This window comes from Manihot esculenta, chromosome 5, assembly GCF_001659605.2.
Source record: "Manihot esculenta cultivar AM560-2 chromosome 5, M.esculenta_v8, whole genome shotgun sequence".
In the NCBI taxonomy this organism is placed as follows: Eukaryota; Viridiplantae; Streptophyta; class Magnoliopsida; order Malpighiales; family Euphorbiaceae; genus Manihot; species Manihot esculenta.
This window is the reverse complement of record NC_035165.2, coordinates 29,297,043-29,321,742: the sequence shown is the minus strand read 5'-3', so window position 1 is coordinate 29,321,742 and position 24,700 is coordinate 29,297,043. Positions and strand designations below refer to the sequence as shown.

At 32.5% G+C, this 24,700-nt stretch overlaps 3 protein-coding genes across 3 annotated transcripts; all 3 read left to right on the top strand.

Annotated features, from left to right (window-relative positions):
- The first annotated feature begins 3,015 nt into the window (after window positions 1-3,015).
- LOC110616151 (probable WRKY transcription factor 7) lies at window positions 3,016-4,746 on the top strand. Its single transcript, XM_021758490.1, has 3 exons — window positions 3,016-3,897; window positions 4,005-4,130; window positions 4,230-4,746. Exons 1-3 carry the CDS (start codon window positions 3,074-3,076, stop codon window positions 4,390-4,392), a joined length of 1,113 nt encoding a protein of 370 aa, XP_021614182.1. The 5' UTR covers window positions 3,016-3,073; the 3' UTR covers window positions 4,393-4,746.
- An 8,743-nt stretch (window positions 4,747-13,489) lies between these two features.
- Window positions 13,490-15,115, top strand: LOC110614376 (uncharacterized protein At4g06744). The gene has a single exon (XM_021755895.2). The coding sequence runs from the start codon at window positions 13,533-13,535 to the stop codon at window positions 14,844-14,846; it is 1,314 nt and encodes a 437-aa protein (XP_021611587.1). The 5' UTR covers window positions 13,490-13,532; the 3' UTR covers window positions 14,847-15,115.
- Window positions 15,116-22,541: 7,426 nt separating this feature from the next.
- Window positions 22,542-24,041, top strand: LOC110615158 (uncharacterized protein At4g06744). The gene has a single exon (XM_021756883.2). The coding sequence runs from the start codon at window positions 22,656-22,658 to the stop codon at window positions 23,940-23,942; it is 1,287 nt and encodes a 428-aa protein (XP_021612575.1). The 5' UTR covers window positions 22,542-22,655; the 3' UTR covers window positions 23,943-24,041.
- Window positions 24,042-24,700: the final 659 nt, after the last annotated feature.

The following is a 24,700-nucleotide window of genomic DNA, read 5'->3' as shown; positions in this document are numbered from 1 at the left end:
TCTGCCCGTAGCTGCTGGTTAAGCTCGCCGTTAGGTTGGCCTGCGCCTTCTACATCATCTTTAAATGAGTGGTTTTTTTTAGCCTTCTCTTATGCTTGTGTGGAAAATGTCTCCCTTATGCTAATGATCTTATGGGCTTTGTGGCAAAACAGGAACAATGTTGTATGGAAGGGTGAGGGTCAGACTGCGAGTGGTGTGTTCTTCATTGCTCTAAATTTTTTACAGTAATGGAAAGCAGCCCGTGTCGTTTCCTCAGTAAGTACCATTGTCGACTTGGCTCGCCCGGTCTGGTCTCTTTCACCGTACGGTTGGATCAAGGCGAACATTGACGTCTCTTTAAGCTTGCAATGAGGTTCGGTAGGCTTCGGTTGTGTAATCCGGAATGATGATGAGAGCTTTGTGGCTGCTAGAGCAGACTCTTTTTATAGCCAGATGGATGCAAAGTATGCTGAAGTTATGACATTTCGGGAAGCATTGAGCTGGATTAAAGAGTGTGGATGGGATCAAGTCCTTCGAATCGGATACTCAGGTACTTGTGATGTCACTTAATTATGCTTTGTTGGATGATTTATCATTTTTTGGCCTTTTGGTTCAAGATTGTAAACTGCTTCTATCTAGTTATGAGGAAGCAAAGTGTGTTTTTATTTATAGATCTGCGAATGATGTCGCTCATATTTTAGTAATATCGGCTCATTCTGAGTCAGGTCAAAGAATTTGAGTTTATGTCCCTCCTCCTCACATTATTTCTTTATTCTCTTTGAATTAATGAAGTTTTCTTGTCCTTTAAAAAAAATTTCCTTCAAAAATTTGTTAAAATATCTTTTTTTTTTTCTAATTCTTCCGTTCAATTCCAGCATTAAAATATATCAAAAGATTAAATTATCTCTTTCTTTTCTATCAGAAAGAAAAAACAAGTTTAAAAAATAAGGTTATTGAATAAGTAGAAAAGAGGTAAAAATAAAAATTTTAAAAATATAAATTCTGATTTATTAATAATAATAATAATATTTAAGGATTAAATAATAAATTTCTCAAAAATAAAATTGATAAAAATTATAGGTTAAAGTGGATTTATTTTTTTTATATATTAGGGTTGGAAATTGAATGAAGGGTTTAGTCAATTTAAATGTTTAGTTTAATTTCCAGCAACGGATTATAATATAAATGAAAAAAGGAGACTAATGTATATGTAATGATTAGAGTTAAGGTGGATTAAGAAAAAAAAAATTGAATTCCATGTCCACTAATTGATGTGTTTGTTGATTATTGGGCACTAAAAAATAAAAATAAGAGTGATTTATTATTTAGTTTTGAATATTATTTTTATTAATAATTCAATTTTTGTAATTTTAATATTTTTTATTAATAAAATAATTTGATTTTTTATTATATTTTTAATAATAAAATATATAAAATTAAATGAAAAAATTATTTTATTATTAAAAAATAAAAATATTTTAATAAGTTTATCAAAATCGATGTACTGATTTATTAGTATTATCGGTAATAATTAAAGATTAAATTGTAAAATTTTTAAAAGTAAAAGAAGAAAAAGTGGAAAAAGAATGAGTGGGCTTAAGGTCGAGATGAAGTTGAGTGAGTGGAGCTTAAAAGAGGTCCATTTGCAAATTGGGGTTGACTTTTGTTAAATGATGCTGCTAAACCCATTAATTCTTGTTTTCATTCCATGCATTCCGCATATTATAATATTATATGTCAAAGTTTACCAGGATTTCACGTCATCTTCTGTTTGTCTTCTCTTCTCTTCTGTTCTCCACTCACGACTCCTATTATTCTTTTCTGCCCTTTCCCATGTGTTTCTTCAATCGAGATTCACACCTCTTTCCTGGAATTTGGAAAGAAACCCCTGGAAACTGCAAACGAAACATTTCAAGGTAAATTAAGGGTTTTATACTCTTTATTTTATATATATATTTGATAATAATTTTTTATTATAACAATATTAATTGTATTATATTATAAAAATGTAAAAATAATTTATTTTTTTAATTAATTATTGATAATAATAACAATAAATAATTTAAAATCTAAGTTAATAGTAATTATATTAGAATATATTTGAGACGTCGTTTACCCTCTTAATCTCTAATTTTTATTTAAAAAAAACGAAACGAATGATTTGATTTATTTAGAAGAAGAATAGATTAAAATTTAATATTTATTTTTTAATTATTAAAATGCCCGTGATCTGCACTTATAAATTAACCCAAATTAGAGGTGCAAGGAAGGTCAACTAATTTACGAATATTAAGCAATTTGAATGAAAGAAAACTCAAAAAAATCAATCTATTCTATTCATATTTTGATATTGATTGATTCCATTTGTCTAATTTTTTAAAATAAAAAACTACTCTAATAAAGAAGGTTTGACTTTAATGATAATAATGCATAGATTACTTGGAAGCATCTACCAACTCCTCCTCACCCCATAGGTCCATGCAGGTTGTGGACCCTATCAGTTACAAGTTTCAACTCCAACGTTGAATCTTTGACAAATCTAACGGTAAAAAATTGTACTAATTTGAAAATATAATGTTTGAAGAAAAGAATCCCATGTGACTTAAAGTGGGACCCTACTGGGCCCCTCACCCTTCACCTTGGGCTTACCTTATGACTTTTACGTTAAAAGCTGTAAAAGGTCAACCCTTCCTCACTGTCTCCAACTCTTTCTCCAATTTTTACCCACTCATCACTATTCAATCCAACGGCTAATCACATCCCATTTGACCTTATCTCTATCTTCCATCATTTTTTACACGGTCTTCCATAACTCATTGGGCCCCGCTATCAGAGAGGTGGTCAATATGATGACAAAATTCGCCACGTGGACGTTACCTATTTGGTTAAGCCTTTGACGGCAAGGCTTTTCCATGCATTGAGACTTGAGAGAGGGCATTAGTTTGACTCGAATCATCTCAGGCCCACATCTTTTTTTTTTAATTTTATTTTATTTCAAGCTCTCTTGAATCTGTTCTGTTAGGTCTTTATATCTGTACGCCTCTCTTCCTTGTACCTATCCGTGGGGTTACACATCTTGGATGCTGGTGAGGAGATGGCTGTGGAATTGATGATGGGCTTTTCCGGCGATAGTTTTACAACAAAAATGCAAGAGACTGCTGTGAGAGAAGCGGCGACTGCTGGGATCCAGAACGTTGAGGAGGTCATAAAGCTACTGAAAAGAAATCAGCTGCAGCAACAACAACAGTATTATCCTGAGTTATCATCCTCTTCAGCCGTTAATAATCCTCCGGCGACGGATAATATTATGGCTGTTACAGATGCGGCTGTTAACAGTTTCAAAAAGGTTATTTCTTTGCTGGGTCGCACCACAAGAACCGGCCATGCTCGATTTCGTAGAGCCCCCGTGTCTCCTGCTTCTGCTACTCAAGAACGGCCGAAGCAACCACAACCACAACCGCAGCAGCAGCAGCAACAAGTTCAAGATCCAGGGCCTACTGTTCGACCTATTAGTTCTCAGACAACAGAGCAAGGCTCTGCCTTTAGAGTTTACCAACCAACCCCAGTTCATCGGCTTCCTCCCTTGCCCAATACTCACGGCCACCAGCAGCAAAAGACTCCTCTTTTAGTTACAAAGAATGGGTTTTCAGAAAGGAACGAGATTCAGCCTTCTATCAATTTTTCAAATTCACCTTCAATCTCCGCCGCTACTTCTTTCATATCTTCTTTAACAGGGGAAACCGACAGTGTACAGCGATCCATGTCCTCTGGGTTTCAATTTGCCCAACCCTCACATGTTTCATCTGCTGGGAAACCTCCTCTGTCTTCAGCTTCCCTTAAAAGAAAGTGTAATTCCATGGACGATGCTGCTCTCAAGTGCGGTTCCTCTTCAGGTCGATGCCATTGCTCCAAGAAAAGGTTCGATATTTGAATTTATCAACAAACATAAACTAAAACTCGACCAATCTTTTGTGGATTTGTTTTTAAAATACTTATTGATTATATATATTTTGTTGATTGAACAGAAAATCAAGAGTGAAGAGAGTGATTAGAGTGCCTGCAATTAGTAATAAGCTGGCTGATATTCCATCTGATGAGTATTCCTGGAGAAAATATGGACAAAAACCCATCAAAGGATCTCCTCATCCAAGGTTTGTTAACTTGATTTAGATTCAAAATTTGTTGGTCGAGTCACAAGGATTAAGAACTTGATTTTCTGATTTTGATCTGCTTGTTCCAATTTTTTTCAGGGGATATTACAAGTGCAGCAGCATGAGAGGCTGCCCAGCAAAAAAACATGTGGAGAGAGCTCTAGATGATCCCATGATGCTGATTATCACATACGAAGGTAATCACAATCACTCCAACTCCATCAACGATGCACCAGCAGTTCGGGTTCTTGAATCATCTTGAAAAATTTCAACTAATCCAAGAGCTCAGCAATGTTCTTTATTAGTTTTAAATCACAGCCGTTAAATGATACCAATGAGGAGATAGTCAACGCAGAGGGCCTAAGAAGAAAAATGTAGAGAGTTCCTGTGCTTTGTCTTTTTTTTTTTTTTCCCTCCCCGAAGACTTTGTTTATAAATGAAAAAAAGAAAAGGTTAGGAAAGAGTAGATATGGTGGATCTGTTGGGGAGTTGAATCATGCAAGTAGTGGAGAGTTTTTGTTTTGTTTTTTTAATTTTTTTATTCTCTTTTGATGCTCATATATATAAAAATATACGGTGGTGGATCTTGCAAGGCTGCCCACTTGAAATTGTTCCATTCTCCACTAATGTTAATGTGCATATTTTAAAAGGATGAAGAGAGAGACAGAGATGGGGAGCTTGAACTGGAAGGCATAGTTTGACCTCCCTGATAAAATAATACAAAGATGCCCAGTGGATTGGGATGTTGGGTAATACAAATAGGCTGCATTTTTAATTTTTACCATGTTTTTTTACATTAAAATCCGTTTAGTGTAGTGATAAGATATACGTTTAAAGCGGTTTGAAATTTACCCATGGTTGAAAAAAGAAAGGGAAAGATATTGAATGGAGTGGTGGGTGGGAGGGTTGAGGGAGCGACGATGGGGGTTGTGGGGAATCTGAAAATGGGTGATGTGTGTACGACTTTTGAGAGGACATGCGTGACCCCACCTAATTGGGGAAATATAATGCAAAGTCAAAATGGTCGGTTGGGTTATGATTGCTTCCTGCTCTCTCTCTTTCAATGCATTTGAACTCAGCTCTGCCAGAAATTATATAATAGAGCCTTGCCTATGATATAATATAACAAATTAATCAATTAAATATGTTTACATAAATTTATAATTATTTTCTTTATTTTATAATTTTTATTTTATATGCATATTAAAAAAATAATTTTTTTATTATTTTTTTAATTATATTTATTTTAAAAATATTAAAATATATTTAAAAACTTATATATTATTATAATATAAAAAATTTAAAATAATTAAAAGATATATAAAAATTATGAAGAAAAATAATATATTTTTTTAAAATTTATTTAGAATATATTATTTATATATAGCTGTTATTGATTTGTCATTTTATATAGAATTATTTATATAAAATTATAATGATTCAGTATAATTTTTCTCCACGTCTCTCCTACAATCTTTTTGCAGTTATTACGATATTGACATTATCCTTTCGAATTTATGATTTATATTAAAATATTCAATGTAGTTTAATAAAACTTGTATATTAGTTTAATTTATAAGCAAGCAACTTTTTCTTCTAATTTTAAATAAACAATAAACTAGTCTTTATAGTCGAAATTCTTTTAATTTTATATATTATTTCTGAAGTTCAAATACATGCAACAATATAATGAATTAAAAATTCATACTATTTTTTTTAAATGAAAAACTAATTAAAATATTCTATATAAATTAATAATTATTAGGTCTCAGATATTCAGATCACGATTAAGTCTATATGGAGAGTTCGGATCATAGCCTAATTAAAGTCTGCTATGTGGGTCTATCCACTAGCGCGCACGACTCTACTCTTGTGTAAATAGGTTCAATCGAATAGGATTCAAATTCATCATAGAGAGATTCATCACTATTGACTTGATAGATTGGTGAGATAACATACTCCTATACATTTGAAATTATATTCATAGGGCATCAAAAATATATTTTTTAAAGGAGATAAATTTTGGGCGAAAATTTTTTGAATGTGTCAAATTTCGGATGAATTATATTTGTATTTGAAAAAAGTCTTAATATTGAAAAATAATTGGAAAATAAGGGTTTTGGATATTGATTACAAAATATTAAATGCCGAGATTGTGGGCATTTTCAATGGGTTGTGATGATCGCTGGATTTCACTACCCCGGTTTAAGGCTAGGCCCATGATGACAGCCCACGATTTGAAGGCTTCTAAGTCTCCCGCATGAGTCAGGTCCAACTCACTCAACCGCTAGACTAGGCTCCACTTAGATTTCTCAATCAGGTCGGCCCAGTCTTTTCAGCCCAATAATCAAACCCCCTCTAGGCTCACCTTCATCTCCTCTTTCAGCCCAACCCGAAAGAAGGAATGTGGTCAGCCCATCCGCCTAGTGGGTCCCCCTGCATGCGTGCCAGAGGAGAATTAAATGGCCATTACGTATGGGACAGAGATTTGATACTCTCGTACGTCCGTATCAGTATAACAGAGACAGATGGCCCAATAGAAGTAAGGTCGTTACACGTCACTGACAGGCAAAGGAAAGGAATAAAAGGAGAGAAACACCTGTCTCTCAAACTAAGGTTACTGATCACTTTGTAAACCCTATTTTCTGAATCTCAGATTATAGGTTGATTCAGAAGTTGAGCATAATATCGTCAATAAGCTTAATGTCTTAGGGTATTAGATGTTTAATAAAGTATTTACTTTGCTCCATGAAAAAGTCATTTGTGATTGTATATTCAATTTACTGTTACACTAAACTGGTGCCTTTAACTGGTTTATGAGAGTTATAAAATCTGGTTGATGTTTAAACTTGAATGACTTTTATTATTTCTTGATCAGATTAAAAATATATAAAATAAATTTAAAAAATTTAAATATTTTATGGAATTATTAAAGTATAAAAACATAAATTATATAAAAACCATATTTTATGTAAATTATTACTTAATAATGAAATTGTTATAGAGTAACATCGTTGCAGTTTGTCTACTAAGAGAAGGAACGAAATTACTAGACCAAAATTCAAAATTGTATTCTTGATTCAACGGGTTTGAACATTAATAAATTGGAGAAGAGTTTAGTTGGGCCATAGAAATCGAGTCATTGGCTATGGCCTCGCAAGGGATTGGACATGCTCATCGAGAATCCTAATCGGCCTCATCATAATAGATTAATGGGTCATGTCGGAAAACTCCTTTCAGACAATACCCAACAAAAAGGCCCAGACAATTTACAGATAGCATTGCTTGAAAATTCTTACATGCGTCTAATATAATTTTGATATATAATTTAAAATTAAAATATATTTTTATTTAAAATTAGGTATACAAGATGTGTTAATAATTTGCATAGAAAAAAGAGCTAAAGGAAGGGTGAACTTTGGAATATGTTCTTCTTTATGCAATAAAGCAAGACAAATGGGACATAGGAATCGCTTTATTTCTTTTCCTCTTGAGAAAACCAAAATTCTTGACTTAGAATTTGCAAAATCCAAGTCAATAAAAATTGTTCCCTTTGTCTTTAATCAAATAAATTATGTTTGTTTATTTGATCAGCTTTAGTTCTACTTAATTAATTTAATTTTCATGCGAGTGGTTTTGTGCCACGTGTCAAGGCTGTGCTTAATAATTTAGCCACTCAGTGAAGTGAATAGTGCTACATGTGAAACACGAAGCTTTATTTAATTCATAACCACTTTAATTTCCTGCTCTTTCTGTCAGCATCTTTTTCTTTTTCTTTTTCTTTTTTTTTTTTAATTTAAAGGCTCAGGCTCTAAATATAATTAATAAGTTGCGCATTGAGATGCTGCTTTTTTTTTTTTTTTTAATTTTTATCATAGAGGCGAGTATTTTAGAATAAATAATTTTAAAGATAAAAAGAAATTAATCAGATTATTTTTACTATTTTTTTAGCATGAGTGAAATACTTTTCAGATTCTATTTGATTTTATAAATAAATTTAATAATTATTAAATTAAAATTAAAAAATTTTGCCAATTTCAAAATAATCAATATAATTATATTTTACTGTTTATTTAAGTGTTAATAAACTAATAAAAAAGTCATGTAACATGACATATACATATGGTATATAATATAATATAATTATAAAAAAAATTTATATTTTTAAAATTTTTATAATTCTAATTTGTACTTTAAAAATAATTAATTAAAATAATATAATTTAAGTATTTAACTATATAATTATATTATATGAATCTTAATAAACTCCTAAATTCATTTTCTAATTCTCATTTTCTAAAATCACTTTTATAAAATATTAAAAATTGACTGACAAAAAATTAAAGATTATTTTAAAAATAAAATTTAAAAAATTATTTTAGGTTGAATAACATGACACGGTGATATAGTAAAAATTATGTAATTTTCAAATTTTATCATTTTAATCCATTCTATAAAATTATCAATTAAATATAAACTTTTAATCGTTATATCACTTAGTAATTTTATAATTAAGAAATTTATTATCAATAGGATTAAAATAGTATTTAATATAATTATAAACTTAAAATAATTTTAACTTTATTTAAAATAAACAAAAGTATTTTTTAAAAGAGGAAATTAGGAAAAAAGAAAAAAGAAAGATAGTCCAATTACTCTAAACTTTAGTGTGCATAAATAGAATGGCTAACGAATATGCTTTTTTTCTTTAATTTTTTTATTAAAATCGATACTAATTTTAAAAGACTAGTTATAAGTTAATTTTTTAAATAAAATTTGATTACTATATTAATAATTTTATTGCGGTTCTGAAATATAAATTCAAAATAAAGACTATCTAATTAAGAATATAGACGAACATACAAATTCAATAGAAAGATGATCCAAGTAATAGAAGTATGCTAAATTCTCGATGATCATCGTAAATTCACATTCATCAAATTAAATTTAGCACCCACTAAAAAGTTTCAAACTATCAATCAAAATTTAAATCTTTACAAGAATAAATCACTATACTAAAAAAAAGAATATGGTAATACACGCCAAAAAGTATTATTCGCCGGACGTAATAGTATGACTTTAAATTATCGATATCAATAATTAAACATCCATGAGAGTAAAACTAAAATTTAAAAAATTAAAATTATAAAAAATTAAATTTATATACAGTAAAATTTTTCAATAAAAATAAAATAAAAAAGATAAAATAAAAATTTACACCAACAAACAAAAAGAAGACTCTGAGATTGAGATAAAAAATTACACCAACAAACAAAGAGGAGACTCCGAGATTGAAACCTCTTCTGCCGACGAACAAAACTCTTAAAACTCTTTTTCTCAACCCCGCTCTTTTATTCAAAAGTGAACAATGAGTGGTACAATATTTTTAATTAATGTGCATTAAATTTGTTATAGATGAGATGTGCAAAGACAAAAATAAAAAAAAAATAATATGATGTCAGTGGGGATCGTGGCCGTACGTTAGCAAATCTGCATGGGCCATGGCTTTTGATATTTTAAAAGAATAATGCTGAGTATGGTTTTTCTTTATTTAATATAATCACAGCGTGATTAGTGAACGTAATTATGTCTCTTATGAAAAAAAAGAGCCAACTGGGCATCCCATTGAGAAGGGATAATATAATTAGGGATAACAACGGATCGGATATGAGAATCCGTTTATATAAATAATTAATTTAATATAAAAAATATATTTTACAATAATATTTATAAATTTTTTTTATATATTTTTATTTAAAAATTTAAATTTAAATATTTTTTAGAAATATTAAATTTTTTAAATGAAAATTATTACTGAGAAATATTTTTTATATAAATTATTAGTTAAAATATATAAGATTAAACGGGTTCGGATAATAATAATCGGATTTGATATGAATTCAGATAGTTTAAATTAATTTTTAATCGGGTTCGAAACAGATTCGGATATTACTAATATAAATCGGGTTCGGATTCGAGTAGTTTAATTTTCGCGGATATTCTACCCGTTTACATCTTTAAATATAATCTGTGGGACAGTCAAAGACCAATTTTTTTTTTTTTTAAAATAAACTAAACTCATACGAATCGTTTAGTCTTAATCACTAAATTTAAATTAAAATTATAAAATTAAAAATTAATTAACTCGGATTGCTGATAGAAAAAAATTTTGCACCATTATATTTTGCAGGTAAGAATATGCATCTTATTCACCCCATTGTCTTCTAATTTTAATTAAATAATAGAAAATAAGTATGGATCAAGCTATTTTTTTTATTTAACTCTCTATTTATTTTAAAAAAAATATATTTTACAAGTTTTAATGTTTATAACACTAAAAAAACTAAACAGAAAATATTTTTTCTAATCATATAAAAATTTATTAATATCTTTTATTTTTTAATTATAATTGAAAATAAAAAATAAGTTATTTTTTTAAAAAATATTTTACTTTTTATAAAAAAATATTTTTCATAGACTAATTATTTTTCATAAATAAATGTAGTCTAAATAGCACTTTTAACTATTTTATCTATTCATAACTATTTTTTTTTATCAATATCTATGAATTTACATTGCCAACCCAATTTGCCTCTCAATAGAATAATCAAGAAAAAGTTTTTATTAAGACACAGTTTGTTTTTAGAAAGTGATTTATATTTAGAAAATATTTTTTATTTTTTATTACAAATATTTTTCAATAAAAAATTTAATTTTAATTTAAAAAATAAAATATATTAAAAAATTATTTATAAAGGTATTAATAATTTATTTATCCTGTTTAAAATTTAAAACTCTAATGACTTATTTGATATATTTTTAAAATTTAAAATATTTATTTTAAAAATTAAAGGGTTTGTTGAAAAAAAAATTGCATGAGTTTATAATTCTTTTTTTTTTTTAAATTATTGCAGAACATAATCTTAACATTCAAGCCATTATTGATTATTTAAAAAATTCATTCATTATTGTAAAAGAAATTTTCAAACGATTAAAAAACCAAAGGAATATTATGAAATTTATGTATATTATTAAGAAAAATTTCTACATTTTCTTAAAGATGATAACATTTAGAAGATATTTTGATCCAATAATACGTAAACATGTGTGAGTACAAAATCATTTTCCTTTCATAAAACTAGTCTCCAAGTACTTTGGAATCTCAATTAATGCCCTCCATAAAGATATATGCAGAAAGTTACCATAAATGGTAAAAATTAAGACATGTTTGGTTGGAGTAAATTAACTGAGAAATTTCAAAGTTCTCGAAAAGTTGATATGTTCAGCTTGTTTAATAGGCACTTTTTTTTTTAATTTTCCAAAAATTTAGAAAAATTACTTTTTGAAGTGAAGGAAGTAACTTACTTATCAAAAAATAGAAGATTTTAAACCAAACAAGGCCTTACAATGTTTAAACTGGTTGTTGGAATCATTTGAAATATCAATGCAATTTGTGAACCTTTCAATAATTAGTCATAATTATCATTCTCTTGACGTATGATTCTTTATTTTGCTTATTTTTTTATAAAATTTTTAAAATATAGTCGAATTTAACTCATCTTAAAATTTAGTTTAAAAAAGTGGAGTACTCGAAATTTTATGATTGATAACGCTGAACTGAAAGGCGCATAGGTCATATATTCCGCAGAACGGCGTTCTTAGAGGTTTTAACCAAGGAGTACGCAGATTTAAAAAACGCATAATTTCACCTCTAAAAATAATTTTTTCGATAGGCAAACGCATTAAATATTTACCTAACCCGGTAGATCATTGACCGGATCCTCGCAAATCAATATCAACAACTTTAAAAAATGAGAAAATTATCTTTATTCCCTGCCCTCCTTATGTAACATGTAATAAATAGTGTGTTTTTGAGGTCTGGCTTTAAGCAAAGGGAAGAAATGATAGGAAGACATATTGCTTTAGTTCACTTTAAGCTTTGAACGTTAACTTTATAATATACGACATTGCCTTCCCCAAGCAATTATTGTCAAACGATTAAACGAAGCCACAAGATTTCAGTATCTCATCAGCTTTCACTACTATAATGGTGACTGGTGTAGGATCTCCACATAAGCACTAATTTTTACGTACTCTGTCGGTGGCTCTATGATACTGGCTTCTCATATCAAAAAGAAAAGTAAACAAAGACATAAAAGAAAAAGATAAAGGCTTTAATGTTTGGGATAAATTAAAATATTTCAATATTTTATAAAACCATTCCAACTGGAAATTATTAGTCTGGAGACAGTTTGAGAATAATTTATATTTTTTTTACCATGAATAAAAAATAAGATTAAAATTATAATTTTAATAAAATAAAATAAATAATTTATCAAAATATATTATTATTTATAAAAAATTTAAATTTTCTTTATAATAATTTTAAAATAATACTAAATTAAATACTAAATTGTTGTTTTAATAGTGATGACTTCTTAGTTCACCTCACCTCAATCTAAGGGCAGGCCCAAGAAAATAGCCCATTACTTAGAGATCCTCAAGCCACTCACGCCAATCGGGTCCAGTCCGCTCAGCCTCACGACCTGACTTCATCTGGCTTTCTCCACCAGGCCGGCCTCGTCTTCACTACACCTCGGGCCGATCCCATTTGGGCCCCGCTTTGTTCTTATCCTCCGGCCCAACCCGGAACCCGAAAAAGGATCCATCCACTCGCCTCGTAGACCCGCCTATACGCGCACAGGGAGAATCAGAGGCCGTTACACATGGGGCAGAGATCTGATTTCCTCGTACATCCGTATCAGCATAGCACGTCACTAGCAGACAAAAGAAAACATATAAAAGGGGAAATGCTCCTTTCTATGTTCAAGCTTTTTCTAGATTTTACAGAGCCCATTGTAAAAATCCTATTTTCTAGATCTCAGATCATCAAATAGTGTTAATAGAACAATTTTATAACTGTTGTTACACTACTGCTGCATAAACTTGAAAATGAAGTAGTGTGTACAAATTTAATTAAATAAAATATTATTAACTTATTTTTAATTTTAAAAAGATATATTAAATAGTATATAATTTAAATTTATAAAAAACTGCATATAATATAAATAAATAAAATATTAGGATTTAAAACTATGAGCTGAGTTTGTTAATTTTGATAAATATAGAAAGAGTAATTCATCCTAATATTTAATTAAGAAATAAAAAGTTTAGCAAATTTTAATTTTTAGCTGAATTGGATTTAACTTGAAATTTTAATTAATTTATTTTTTACTTTAATTCAACAAAAAAGGAAAAGGAAAAGAAAAAGGAAAATTAATAAGAATAATAATAAAAGGAAAAAAAGCAGATTCCACTACATGAGAGCAATCCACCAATATATGTAAGTTCTCATCTCTGTACTCCTATCAAATCCTACAATTCTCCATCCTCAAAGTAAACATGTCTGCAACTTTCTTTCTCTTTATCTTAATCATAGGAACATGTTCACTTCACTCCCTTGCACAAAAATGTCCTGCTCCTCCAAGATGCCCTCCAATTTCCCCACCACCTCGTCCTCGTCCGTTCCCTCGTGTCCGCCCCCGACCACCTCTTTATCCTCCGTCACTCAACCCCATGCCACGTCAACCCAGCAACAATCCAGGACCCCTGGCTAATAGAGCTAGAATTCTCTTCATCACCCAGGAACTCAAAAGAAACATTACATTTGATCCTAGAAACTACACTGGGACTTGGGTTGGCAACAATTATTGTCTCTTCAGAGGCTTCTTCTGTGACACTGTCCCTGATAGAAACATTACTGGACTAGCTGCTATTGAATTCAATGGTGCTAGATTTGGTGGTAACTTGAACTTCTATCGTTTTATCATGAATTTGCCTGATATAGCCATTTTCCATGCAAATTCTAACAACTTTAGCGGCCCAATAAACTCAAACCTCAACCAACTGCGATACTTTTACGAGCTTGACTTGAGTAACAACAAGTTCATCGGAGGGTTTCCTAGCAACGTTCTCAGAGCCCAGAAGTTAATGTTTGTGGACATTCGGTTCAACAACTACCTGGGTCCTGTCCCAGCTCAAGCATTCAACATTGACACTGACGTTCTTTTTGTCAATAATAATCAGTTCAATCGAACAATCCCTACAAACTTCGGCAACACTCCAGCTCTCTATATTACCTTAGCCAACAACCAGCTCACAGGTCCAATCCCAAGAAGCATTGGCCGAGCCTGGAATACACTCACTGAGGCGCTGTTTTTACGCAACAGGCTCACAGGTTGCCTACCTTTCGAAATCGGGTACTTGCAGAAAGCCACAGTGTTAGACTTTGGAACCAACTTGTTAACAGGTCCGATCCCACAATCTTTTGGCTGCCTGGCGAAGTTGCAGTATCTGAACATGGCCCATAATCTGTTTTACGGGCCAATACCAGAGGTCCTGTGCAGGCTGCCAAATGCTTTCAATTTTACGCTGACTTATAACTATTTCACTCAAGTTGGCCCCCAATGCAGGAGGCTGATAAGAGCCAGGAGGCTTAATGTGAACAGGAACTGCATCATGGGGCTTCCTGGTCAAAGACCTGCGGCGGAGTGTGCTCGGTTTTTTGCAAAGCCTAGGAGTTGTGCTCGTGAGAGTAGTTTCTCTTTTATTCCTTGTACTCTTCCTGCATCTTCTATGAAGATTGCTTCCCCCCCAACAGATGACGAAGCTCCTGCTCCACAGTCCTACAAAGCCCTGCATGCACCTCCCCATTAATCAATGGTAGGTGGAGAATCAACTCCATTGTTGCTCTCATCGTGTCTTCAAATAAGTGATTGTCGTTGTGTAGGTACGCTGTATGCACTAGTTTTATGCTGCATTTCTCCGGTGTTTTCCCGTGTATATAGCACGTGTGAGGGAGGTTTCATTTTCACTTGTTATTTTTTTATGTTTTCTTTGTCATTTCTATCTTGATCTTCTGTTAAGAGCAGGAAATTTGTGGGATTGAGTTGCAAATAAAGGCCAATTTTGGACAATTATCACAATTGATTGTACAATGGTAATTCATGGTGAGATGAAAATACACCATTGTTTATTATTAAGTATTGAGACCAGCGATTTAATACTATTTTTTTAAAATAAATTTGAACATTTATATTTATGAATAAATTTAATATTTTTATTTTTTAAGTGAGATCAAACCTTCTATAAGAGTAAAAAGCTATTATAAATAAGAAAATATGTTTAATTTTAAAATTTATAAATTAATTTAACAAACTTTTAATTAAAACAAGCTCGGTCTTACATCAGATATACATTGCAGCTTATCTGTCAAGTGTACATGTTAATTAGATAATAATAAAAATAACACACTAACCCAATCTATTAATGGGCCATAACAGTTGGGCAGTGGTCCAGTGGAGCCTTCAAATGGACTAGGCACGGCTGATGTTCGCATCCAACCCATCTTTACGTTTCATGGAAGACGTGAAATTGAAATCACATACTTTCATACAAAATAAATAAATAAAAGCACATCCTTTCAACAATTTTCAAATTGACTTAGCCCTTGAAGAAGATTTATATACAAAACAATTAGATTTAAAAAAAAAGAAAAGGTGAAACCTGAAATGAATAATCCCCAAGCAGTTTTTTTTTTCTTTTTTAATAATTATATTTATGTAAACATTAATGATACTAACAAGAATTAGTATGAAAAAAAATCTAAAAATCTGAATGAGCTGCAATTATTCTAAACTAAATATGTCTTTAAGACCCGTTTCAAATTAAAGTATCAAACAGTAAGATTTCTTATCCTACTAAAACTCAATCCTAGAATCAAAATTTACTAGAATGAGACTATCAACAAGTTATTTAAAGAGGTAATCTCCAAGTATGTAAACAAGTTATTTAAGAATCGGAGATTTTGCTCACCAAACTATCCAGTATTCTTATTGTTTTGCAGATCTATTACTCAAAAAAATAAGTTATTTAAGTATCGGAGGTTTTGTCCACCAAACCACCTAGTGTTCTTCTTATTTTACAGATTCATTACCCGAAAAAAGCATCGAAGCAAGATTAATTTTGTAACGACTCGGAAATCAAACCGCTACAGCACTAGGGTTCAGATCGACTTAAGGTTGTCGGAGTCCGTAATAAGCCTATTATACATCCTATTACACTTGATATAATCTCATATATGATTACACAAGTATATAAAACATTTCCATTTCGTTAACCAAAACTCGACTTGTGCATGCATCATAACTGAAAATATAAAATCCATACTAGAGTTCTCATTAAATGCTCCAGTATGGTCAATGTTATATGTCTCAAACTTGGTTCAAATATAACTTATACTTAAAAAACCTTTACATAAAAGATTATAAACCAGAGATTATAATAGAAAACTCAGGCAAAATACAATTTTAATTCGCAATTTAATACATGTCCATAATTATATTATTACAACAAGATTATACCAATAACTCTGCCGACCTTCCGAGCTAATTTTGATTCTGCAACCTGAGATTAGGGGAAAGGAATAAACTACAAGAGTGTAGTGAGTAGAAACATAAATAAAAACAGTTTAATAAAATATATTAACATATGAATACGTCACATTATAAATAATTCACATCAAAATGGACTTGTCACTAATAACCTGCCCGGCCAACAACGGATGCACCTCAGGACTTCCTTTTAGACATAATATAACATATCCATAGTGTCAAGGGTATAGAATGGGTCTCAACCTATATTTTCTCTTACATAGTGCCAAAGGTATAGAATGAGTCTCGACTTGGACTTTCTTTTACATAATGCCAGAGGCGTAGAATGGGTCTCGACCTAGACTTCCATATTCATCATAACATATCATAACATACTCGAGAACTAGTGGGTCATCCAACATCCATCCACAATAACAATAAATTATGCAATGCATCATATTCGTGAATTCTAATTGTAATACCCGGCTAGAACCGGCACCGGAATTTCCAACTTTCCGGCGAAATCTCCGTGGAAATCCAGAAATCTCGGATGTCAGAGCCTTCTATTTAACACCGCCGAAGGGAGTTTGGCCGGCCACCTATAAAAGGCCCTTTTGTCCGGAAAATGGGCGAGTTTTCCCTCTCTTTTCGGACATAGGTGAGTTCATGCTCTCTTTTAGTTGTTTTTATGCTTTTTCTCCAAATCCCTCAAGTTTTCATGAGTTTTATCTTTGCTTTGAAGAGTTTTAAGTTTTGATCAAGGTTTTGTGAGCTTGGAGACTTTTGGAGCTTGGGTCCTCCATATCTTCAAGTTTGGGTCGCACCAACCCTCGAGTTTCAAGAGGTAAGTGTAGATCCTCATCTTTTACAATGTTTTAAGTAAGTTTTGTGAAGAGTTTTGGGGTAGAGATGCATGTTGAAGCTAAATGTAAAAATGTTAGGATTATGTGAGTTATGAGGTATTGTGTGTTGTTATGCATGTTTATGTGATGTTTGTTGGGGGTTTAGGCTAGTTTGAGACCCCTATATGCTTGTTGTATGAGTTGTGCATGTTTTGAAAGTGTTGGATGTGAGTGTGGGAGGTTTTGGAGGCGGTGTGAGAGAGCTCAATAGTCAGGTCAGGGAGCTCGCCTCAGTGCCCGTTGTCAGAGAATTTCCAGATGTCTTTCCAGACGAGCTTCCAGGACTACCACCTGCTAGGGAGATAGAGTTTGAAATAGAATTGATGCCTGGAACCAGACCAATCTCTATCCCTCCCTACAAAATGACACCAGCAGAGTTGAAGGAGCTTAAGGAGCAGTTGCAAGAGCTGGTAGATAAGGGTTCATCCGACCGAGTACCTCACCTTGGGGAGCTCCAGTGTTGTTTGTGAGAAAGAAGGATGGATCCCTCAGACTTTGTATCGACTATAGGCAGTTGAACATGCATGAGTTTCGTCTCTGGAAGGACTTTCGGTCGCCGAAGATGCCCCCAAAAGTGGCTGAGTTTCGGCTCTGGAGGGACTTTCGGCCGCCGAACCTGCCGCCGAAAGTGCCTGACTTTCGGATCTGTGTGAACATTCGGCCGCCGAACCTGCCACCGAAAGTACCTGACTTTCGGATCTGTGGGAACATTCGGCCGCCGAATGTGCCGCCACAGGTGCCCTGTCCAGCCTTCCTTTGCCTGTTTTGCATGCATGTTTTGAGGTGTTTTAGAGGGGTTTTTGGGGAGATGTTTAGTGTTATGTTAGAGTTGTTTGGTCCCTCATTTGAGTCCGCCTGTGTAGGATCGGACCTGAGGAACCGAGGAGTTCAGCAGTGTTAGCTGCTTCAGAGTTAGTCCAGAGCTAGCCGGAGGTGAGTAGAACTGAACTTTATGTTTTCAGATAAATCAAATGTTTTCAACATGTTCATGCATCATGAATACCATGTTATGTAATAGGTTGTTTGCATTAGAATTCACGAATATGATGCATTGCATAATACAATGATGATGATGTGGATGGATATTGAATGATCCTCTAGCCCTCAGTAAGATATGATATGATATGATATGAGATGAAAAGACCAGGTGTAGCCTAATCGCCCCTGGCACAGTCGGACTAGATATGATATGTTATATGTAAGAGAAGACCAGGTGTGGCCTAATCGTCCCTGGCACAGTTGGACATGTTATGTTATGTTAAGAAGAAGTCCTGAGGAGCTCCGTAGAGGGTCAGGCATTTTTTGGATATATAGGGGGCTATTGGTGACAATACCATCTTAAGGTGATTTACTTGCGATGTGATGCATTCCATGAAAGCATATGTTTTAATATATTGTTTTACTGTTCTACTCACTGGGCTTTATAGCTCACCCCTTTCCCCTAACCCCCAGGTTTGCAGGGTCAGAGATAGTTCAGGAGGTCAGCAGGTCATGGCTTTGGTTATGTTTAAGTAATAGAATAGTAGTGGATATGATGTAATGTAAAGACGTGTAATAAAATACAAAATGATATGATGTAATGTAAATTAGAGTTATGTAATGTAAGGATATGTAATGACATGTCATGGTTAGAGATGTGCTTTGCCCTAGTTATGTATGGTTAATCCCTTTTGATACATGATTGTATATTAATATTTAAATGATGATGTTTATGTAAACAAAGCTTAATGTATGATATGTTACCCCATTGGAGCATTTGATGAGGGCTCCAGTGTGGGGTTTTATGATATTGAGTTTGTGCATGCACAGATTAAGCTTGGTGAATGAAAGAAAAAATTTAAAGTTTTATGTATATGTATGATCATGTTGGGATTAACATGTATTCAAGATGTATGTCAGGCTTGCTACGGGTCCCGGCGACCTTAAGTCGATCTGGATCCTAGCGCCGGTAGCGGTCCGGTTTTCGGGGCGTTACACTAATATAAAACAAACTGATCATATATACATGGTATTCGTGATACATGAACATACTTAAAATATTTGATTTCTTTAAAAATATAGTTCAGATTAGTTCTACTCATGTCTGGCTGACGCAAACCTAGTTCTAAAACAACTATCTCATTGTTGACCTCTCGGTCTCTCTAGTCCGATCCTACATAAATGAACTTAAATGATGGACCAAATATAACTTTTATAACTCTAAAAACTAACCCAAGAAACCCCTAAGAATATATAAGAACACATATAGAAAATAAATTGAAAAAGATTGGATGGGGGATATTTAGCGGCAGGTTCGGTGGTCTAAAGTCCCCTTACAAATATGAAGGTAAACCTTCAGAAACAGGTTAGGCGGCCAAAAGGCTCACTCTACAGGCAGGTTCGGTGGCCGAACTTTACTTCGGCGACCGAACCTGGAAAGGCAGAACCCAATTCAACCTTAACTCATAGCCACCAAACCGCAATAAAACTCACATGTAGAAGCTTAAAAACAACTATACACAATCCAAAACACAAGAAATATTTAAAGTTAACCTAAACTTCCAAATGCATTCAACAAAAATACTCATCACATAGACATTCGAGGTTCAAATATGAAAAAAAAAGGACCTAACCCTTACATGCATTCTAATACCAGAATTCAAGCTACACACAACCATAAAGAGCTCAAAAGCGATGAGTTTTTTAGAGAATAGACTCTTGAAGAACACAAAATCACAGCAACAAGGGAGAGATTTAAGAGAAGAAGGGATGAGCTCCGACGATCCCACGGCTAAAACTTAAAATTCAAACTCAAATCTTCAAAACCAAAGTAAAAACTCATGAGAAAACTATGAAAAGACCTAACCTTTACATAGACATTCTAATACCAGAATTCAAGCTACACACAACCATAAAGAGCACAAAAGCGATGAGTTTTTGAGAAAACAGACTCTTGAAGAACACAAAATCACAGCAACAAGGGAGAGATTTAGGAGAAGAATGAATGAGCTCCGAAGATCCCACGGCTAAAACTTGAAATTCAAACTCAAATCTTCAAAACCAAAGTAAAAATTCATGAGAAAACTGTGAAAAGAAAGAATTTGAGAAGAAGAAGGGTAGGAGACTTACCTATACTCGAAATGGAGAAAAAATTTTCTTCTTTTCAGACAGAGCCCCTTTTATAGGTGGCTGGAGAAGTCACATTCGACCACCGAACCTTCACCTTAAAAGATTTTTAAAAATCTTTTTTTAACACATCATAAAAAGTTTCAAATTTATTTTATAAAATCTATTTTACTCGTTTAAAGTTTTCATTTTTGAGATTTCAAATATTAATAAAAATTTCATCAAAAAGTTAAAATTTTAACATTGGAGTTAGCCAGACTTTACAAATTTATATGAATAAATATCATATATGTGAAAGTATCCCATATCAAAAATTACAATAATTGCAATGGGTTTATATCCAAATCCAAGCTAAGTGACCCTTATTTATGGACTCTTACTCAAGTCTATTCATTTAAACTCAACTTTCTACTTCAAAATCATATTATAGTATAAGAGTATGTCTGGACCAGTTTCAATTTTAGTTTAATTCAAATTTTGCAGCGTTTCTACTGCATTTCAAGGTTTCAAATTTTCATTAACCTTTACCCTTTTAATTTAAAATTGTAATACGGTATTAAAGCAAGTGTGATCTTGTTTTAATTTCAATTTAATTCAAATTTATCGTGTTGTTACTACATTTTAAGGATTCCTACCTCCTCGTGTCAGGATTGGATAATTTGCGCGCCTGCTGCCTTTTTTGGATGTGGTAGCCATTTCTCAGACTCCCTCTATGGAATTGAACCCTAATTCTCCGTCACCCATCACCACCATGATAGGCCATTTAAAAAAATAAAAAGAAATACCTAGTATTGATAATAAATTTGCAAAAATTTTATGAAATTAGATTACATTTTTCTAAACATATCTGCAAAAAATCAGGTCCAAATACCTCAGATTGAATTTTTTAGGGGAATGTAATAAAAGATTTTTAAAATTTTTGTGAAATTAAATTAATTTTTTTTAAATATATCTGCAAAAAATCAAATCAAAATACCCGAAATTGAATCTTTTAGAGGTGTGTGACCTCATAGTGTACCTAAGTTGTAACTTAAGAGGGAGTGTCAAATTGTCCTACATTTAAAAGATTATAAGAATTTCAATGAGTTTATAAGGAATATGCGCCAAGACTAATTGGTTAGTTATAAGCTCTTAGCTATAATTTAGACAAAAAAAAAAAAAAAAAACCCTCTTAGCTATAATTGGATTAGGCCCAAGTGATCCATTCTTACTTATGGACTATTGACTCGGCCTATTCATTCACCTCTACCCTTTCAATTTACTCTCGCTTTTTCTAAGGCTTGTATAAATATATACCATCAATTTTTAGGAAATTAATAATTACTTTTTATAAAAATTAAGATTAATTACTTACATTTTTATAGAGATTAATGTTAACTGAAAAAAATCAAGATACCAATTGAGTTTTCATATAAAATTCAAATACTAAAAAACATATTTGGCCATGATAAAATAAAGATTACATTTTCATATAAATTAGAACTATTCTTATTAATATGTTGATAGAGACAAAAACATGGTGAAGTTGGATCCATTATTTCCGTCTAAGATGAAATGGAAATTGGAATCCACTCCGAAAAGGCAACCCTTTTCAGACATGGATGACTGAAATATTCTGTGGTCGGCTGGGGATGAGAGGCCACTTTTATTAATTAAATCCACATTCAAACGAATTTCAATTACAAAAATTACATCAACCATGTTGTTTCAATCAGTTTTCTTTGCCAATAATGATTGAAAAGAAAAAATAAATTATGATTCTATGTTAATGCCTGCTCCATTTTGCGCCGCAATAGTGAGGATCGCATCACTAGTAATGAATTTTTATTAGCCTAAAACTATAGGTGGAAAAAAGAAATGGGTCGAAAATTATAAAATTATTACTTGGAATTTGTTTAAGAAATCTAATGACAATGCGAGCTAAATATAGATAAAAGACAACTAATTAAATTGGGTAAACAACAACTCTAGACGATTCTTCTGGATGCAGCAATGTCTTATAATCTCCAGGTCCTGGCTCCTGTTCTTGAGCAGATAGAAAAAGAAGCATATAGTTGAGCACACAAGCAAAACTAGCTATCAGCAATATGCCCGCCAAATTTGTACCTTCATTTCTCTGCATAATCCTCATTTGTTCCATTGTCGACACTATAGCACTCGGCATCAACAGAGGAAGAGGCGTAAGCAAAAGCTGCAAGAATGAAATTCACAGAAACAAGAAGTTACCCATTCCACTGGAGTGTCCAAAATTGAGTGTTCCTCATCCACCATCGCCACCTCTACCTCTCATAACAGAAATCTTGGAATTTGCTGATCAAAGGCTGGCTGTGGTGTACCCAATCGTCCAAAAGTTCAAGTCTTTGATCACTTCAGATCCTCTTGGAATCACTAAAACCTGGGTTGGCTCAGATTTATGCAGCTACAAAGGCTTCTTCTGCGATAACCCACCAGACAACAAGTCTGCATTAGCTGTTGCTTCTATAGACTTCAATGGATTTCAACTTTCTGCTCCTACTCTCGACGGATTCCTTGATCAGCTTCCTGATCTTGCACTCTTTCATGCAAATTCTAACTTCTTTCAAGGTATTATCTCGCCGAATATTGCTAAGCTCCCATATCTCTACGAGCTTGACATAAGCAACAACCTATTCTCTGGTCCATTTCCGTCGGCGGTTCTTGGCATGAATGGTCTAACATTCTTGGATATTAGGTTCAATTTCTTTTCTGGGTCAGTACCACCTCAGTTATTTACACAACCCCTCGACGCTCTGTTTCTCAACGACAACAACTTCATGACACGGTTGCCTGACAAATTGGGAAGCACACATATACTTTATCTCACCTTAGCCGACAACAAATTCACTGGTCCACTCCCAGGAGGCATTTTCGAAGCGTTTTCGTCTCTAACTGAAGTCATACTCTTAAACAATCAGCTAACAGGTTGCTTGCCTTACGAGATAGGGCTTCTAAAAGAGGCCATAGTGTTTGATGCTGGCAACAATCAGTTAACTGGTCCATTACCCTTATCTCTGGCTTGTCTAGAGAAGGTGGAGCAGCTAAGTTTTGACGGTAATCGGTTGTTTGGTATGGTTCCGGAGTTGGTCTGCGAGATGGAAAACTTGGTGAACTTGTCTTTGGCTAATAATTATTTTACAATGGTTGGGCCTTTGTGTAGGATTTTAATTGAGAAAGGAGTGCTTGACGTTAGAAACAATTGTATTCCTGATCTTCCCTTCCAGAGATCGGTGGTGGAATGTGCCAATTTCTTTGCACATAGCAAGTTATGCCCCGACATGTGGTCTTACACTTATGTTCCTTGTCAGCCTCCTTTTGTTTCTGGTTCTGTGATTCCTGAAATGGCTTCTTCACCTTGACTCGTGTGTTGGATTCTTTTATAAGATTTTGTTTGCTTGTTTCGTTATGCAGTTTCATGCTCAAATTAGAGAAAATGCAAGGAAAAGGCATTGGCATTACCTTGTGGTCCAGTTCAAAAAGTATCTGTTCCATTCAAAGAATAAGATATGATTATAAAGTTCCAAGGCATTACCAGGGATTGCAGTAATGGAGTATTGTTGATACTAAGTGGGTAGGTGAAGTGGTGGTTCTGAGTTTCACGATAAGCTTTAAGGATGTTTCATTGGATTATGCCTTTGTGAGTTTCAACAAATAAGAATGTAATAAGCGTTTCATATGTCATGAGTATGCGTTGTTAATTTGATATTGTCATATAAATTGATAAACATCAGTGATAATTACTTTTTCTTAATGATGTCTAATTTTTTTAATTTTTTTCAATAATTAATTATATTTTTCGACTAATAGAATAGAGAGAATTAGACAAGATTATCAATATTTTTTTAAAAATGATTATGATTAACTTATTTTTTAAAAGAAATATAATTAAAAATTAGTTTGAAAGTTTTTTTTAAGCTCAATTTAGCTTTAAAATCAAGAAAATTAAGGAAATTGAGATTTTTTTTATTTAAGACTAAATCACATAAATTAAGAAATTTTATCTAAAAAAATTATGAAATAGAGACGTGAATAAATGTTGATAAAAAAAATTTAGAGAAAACTTTGAAAATATATTATATTAAATTAAACTTGTGAGAATAAGTCCAAAGTTAATGGA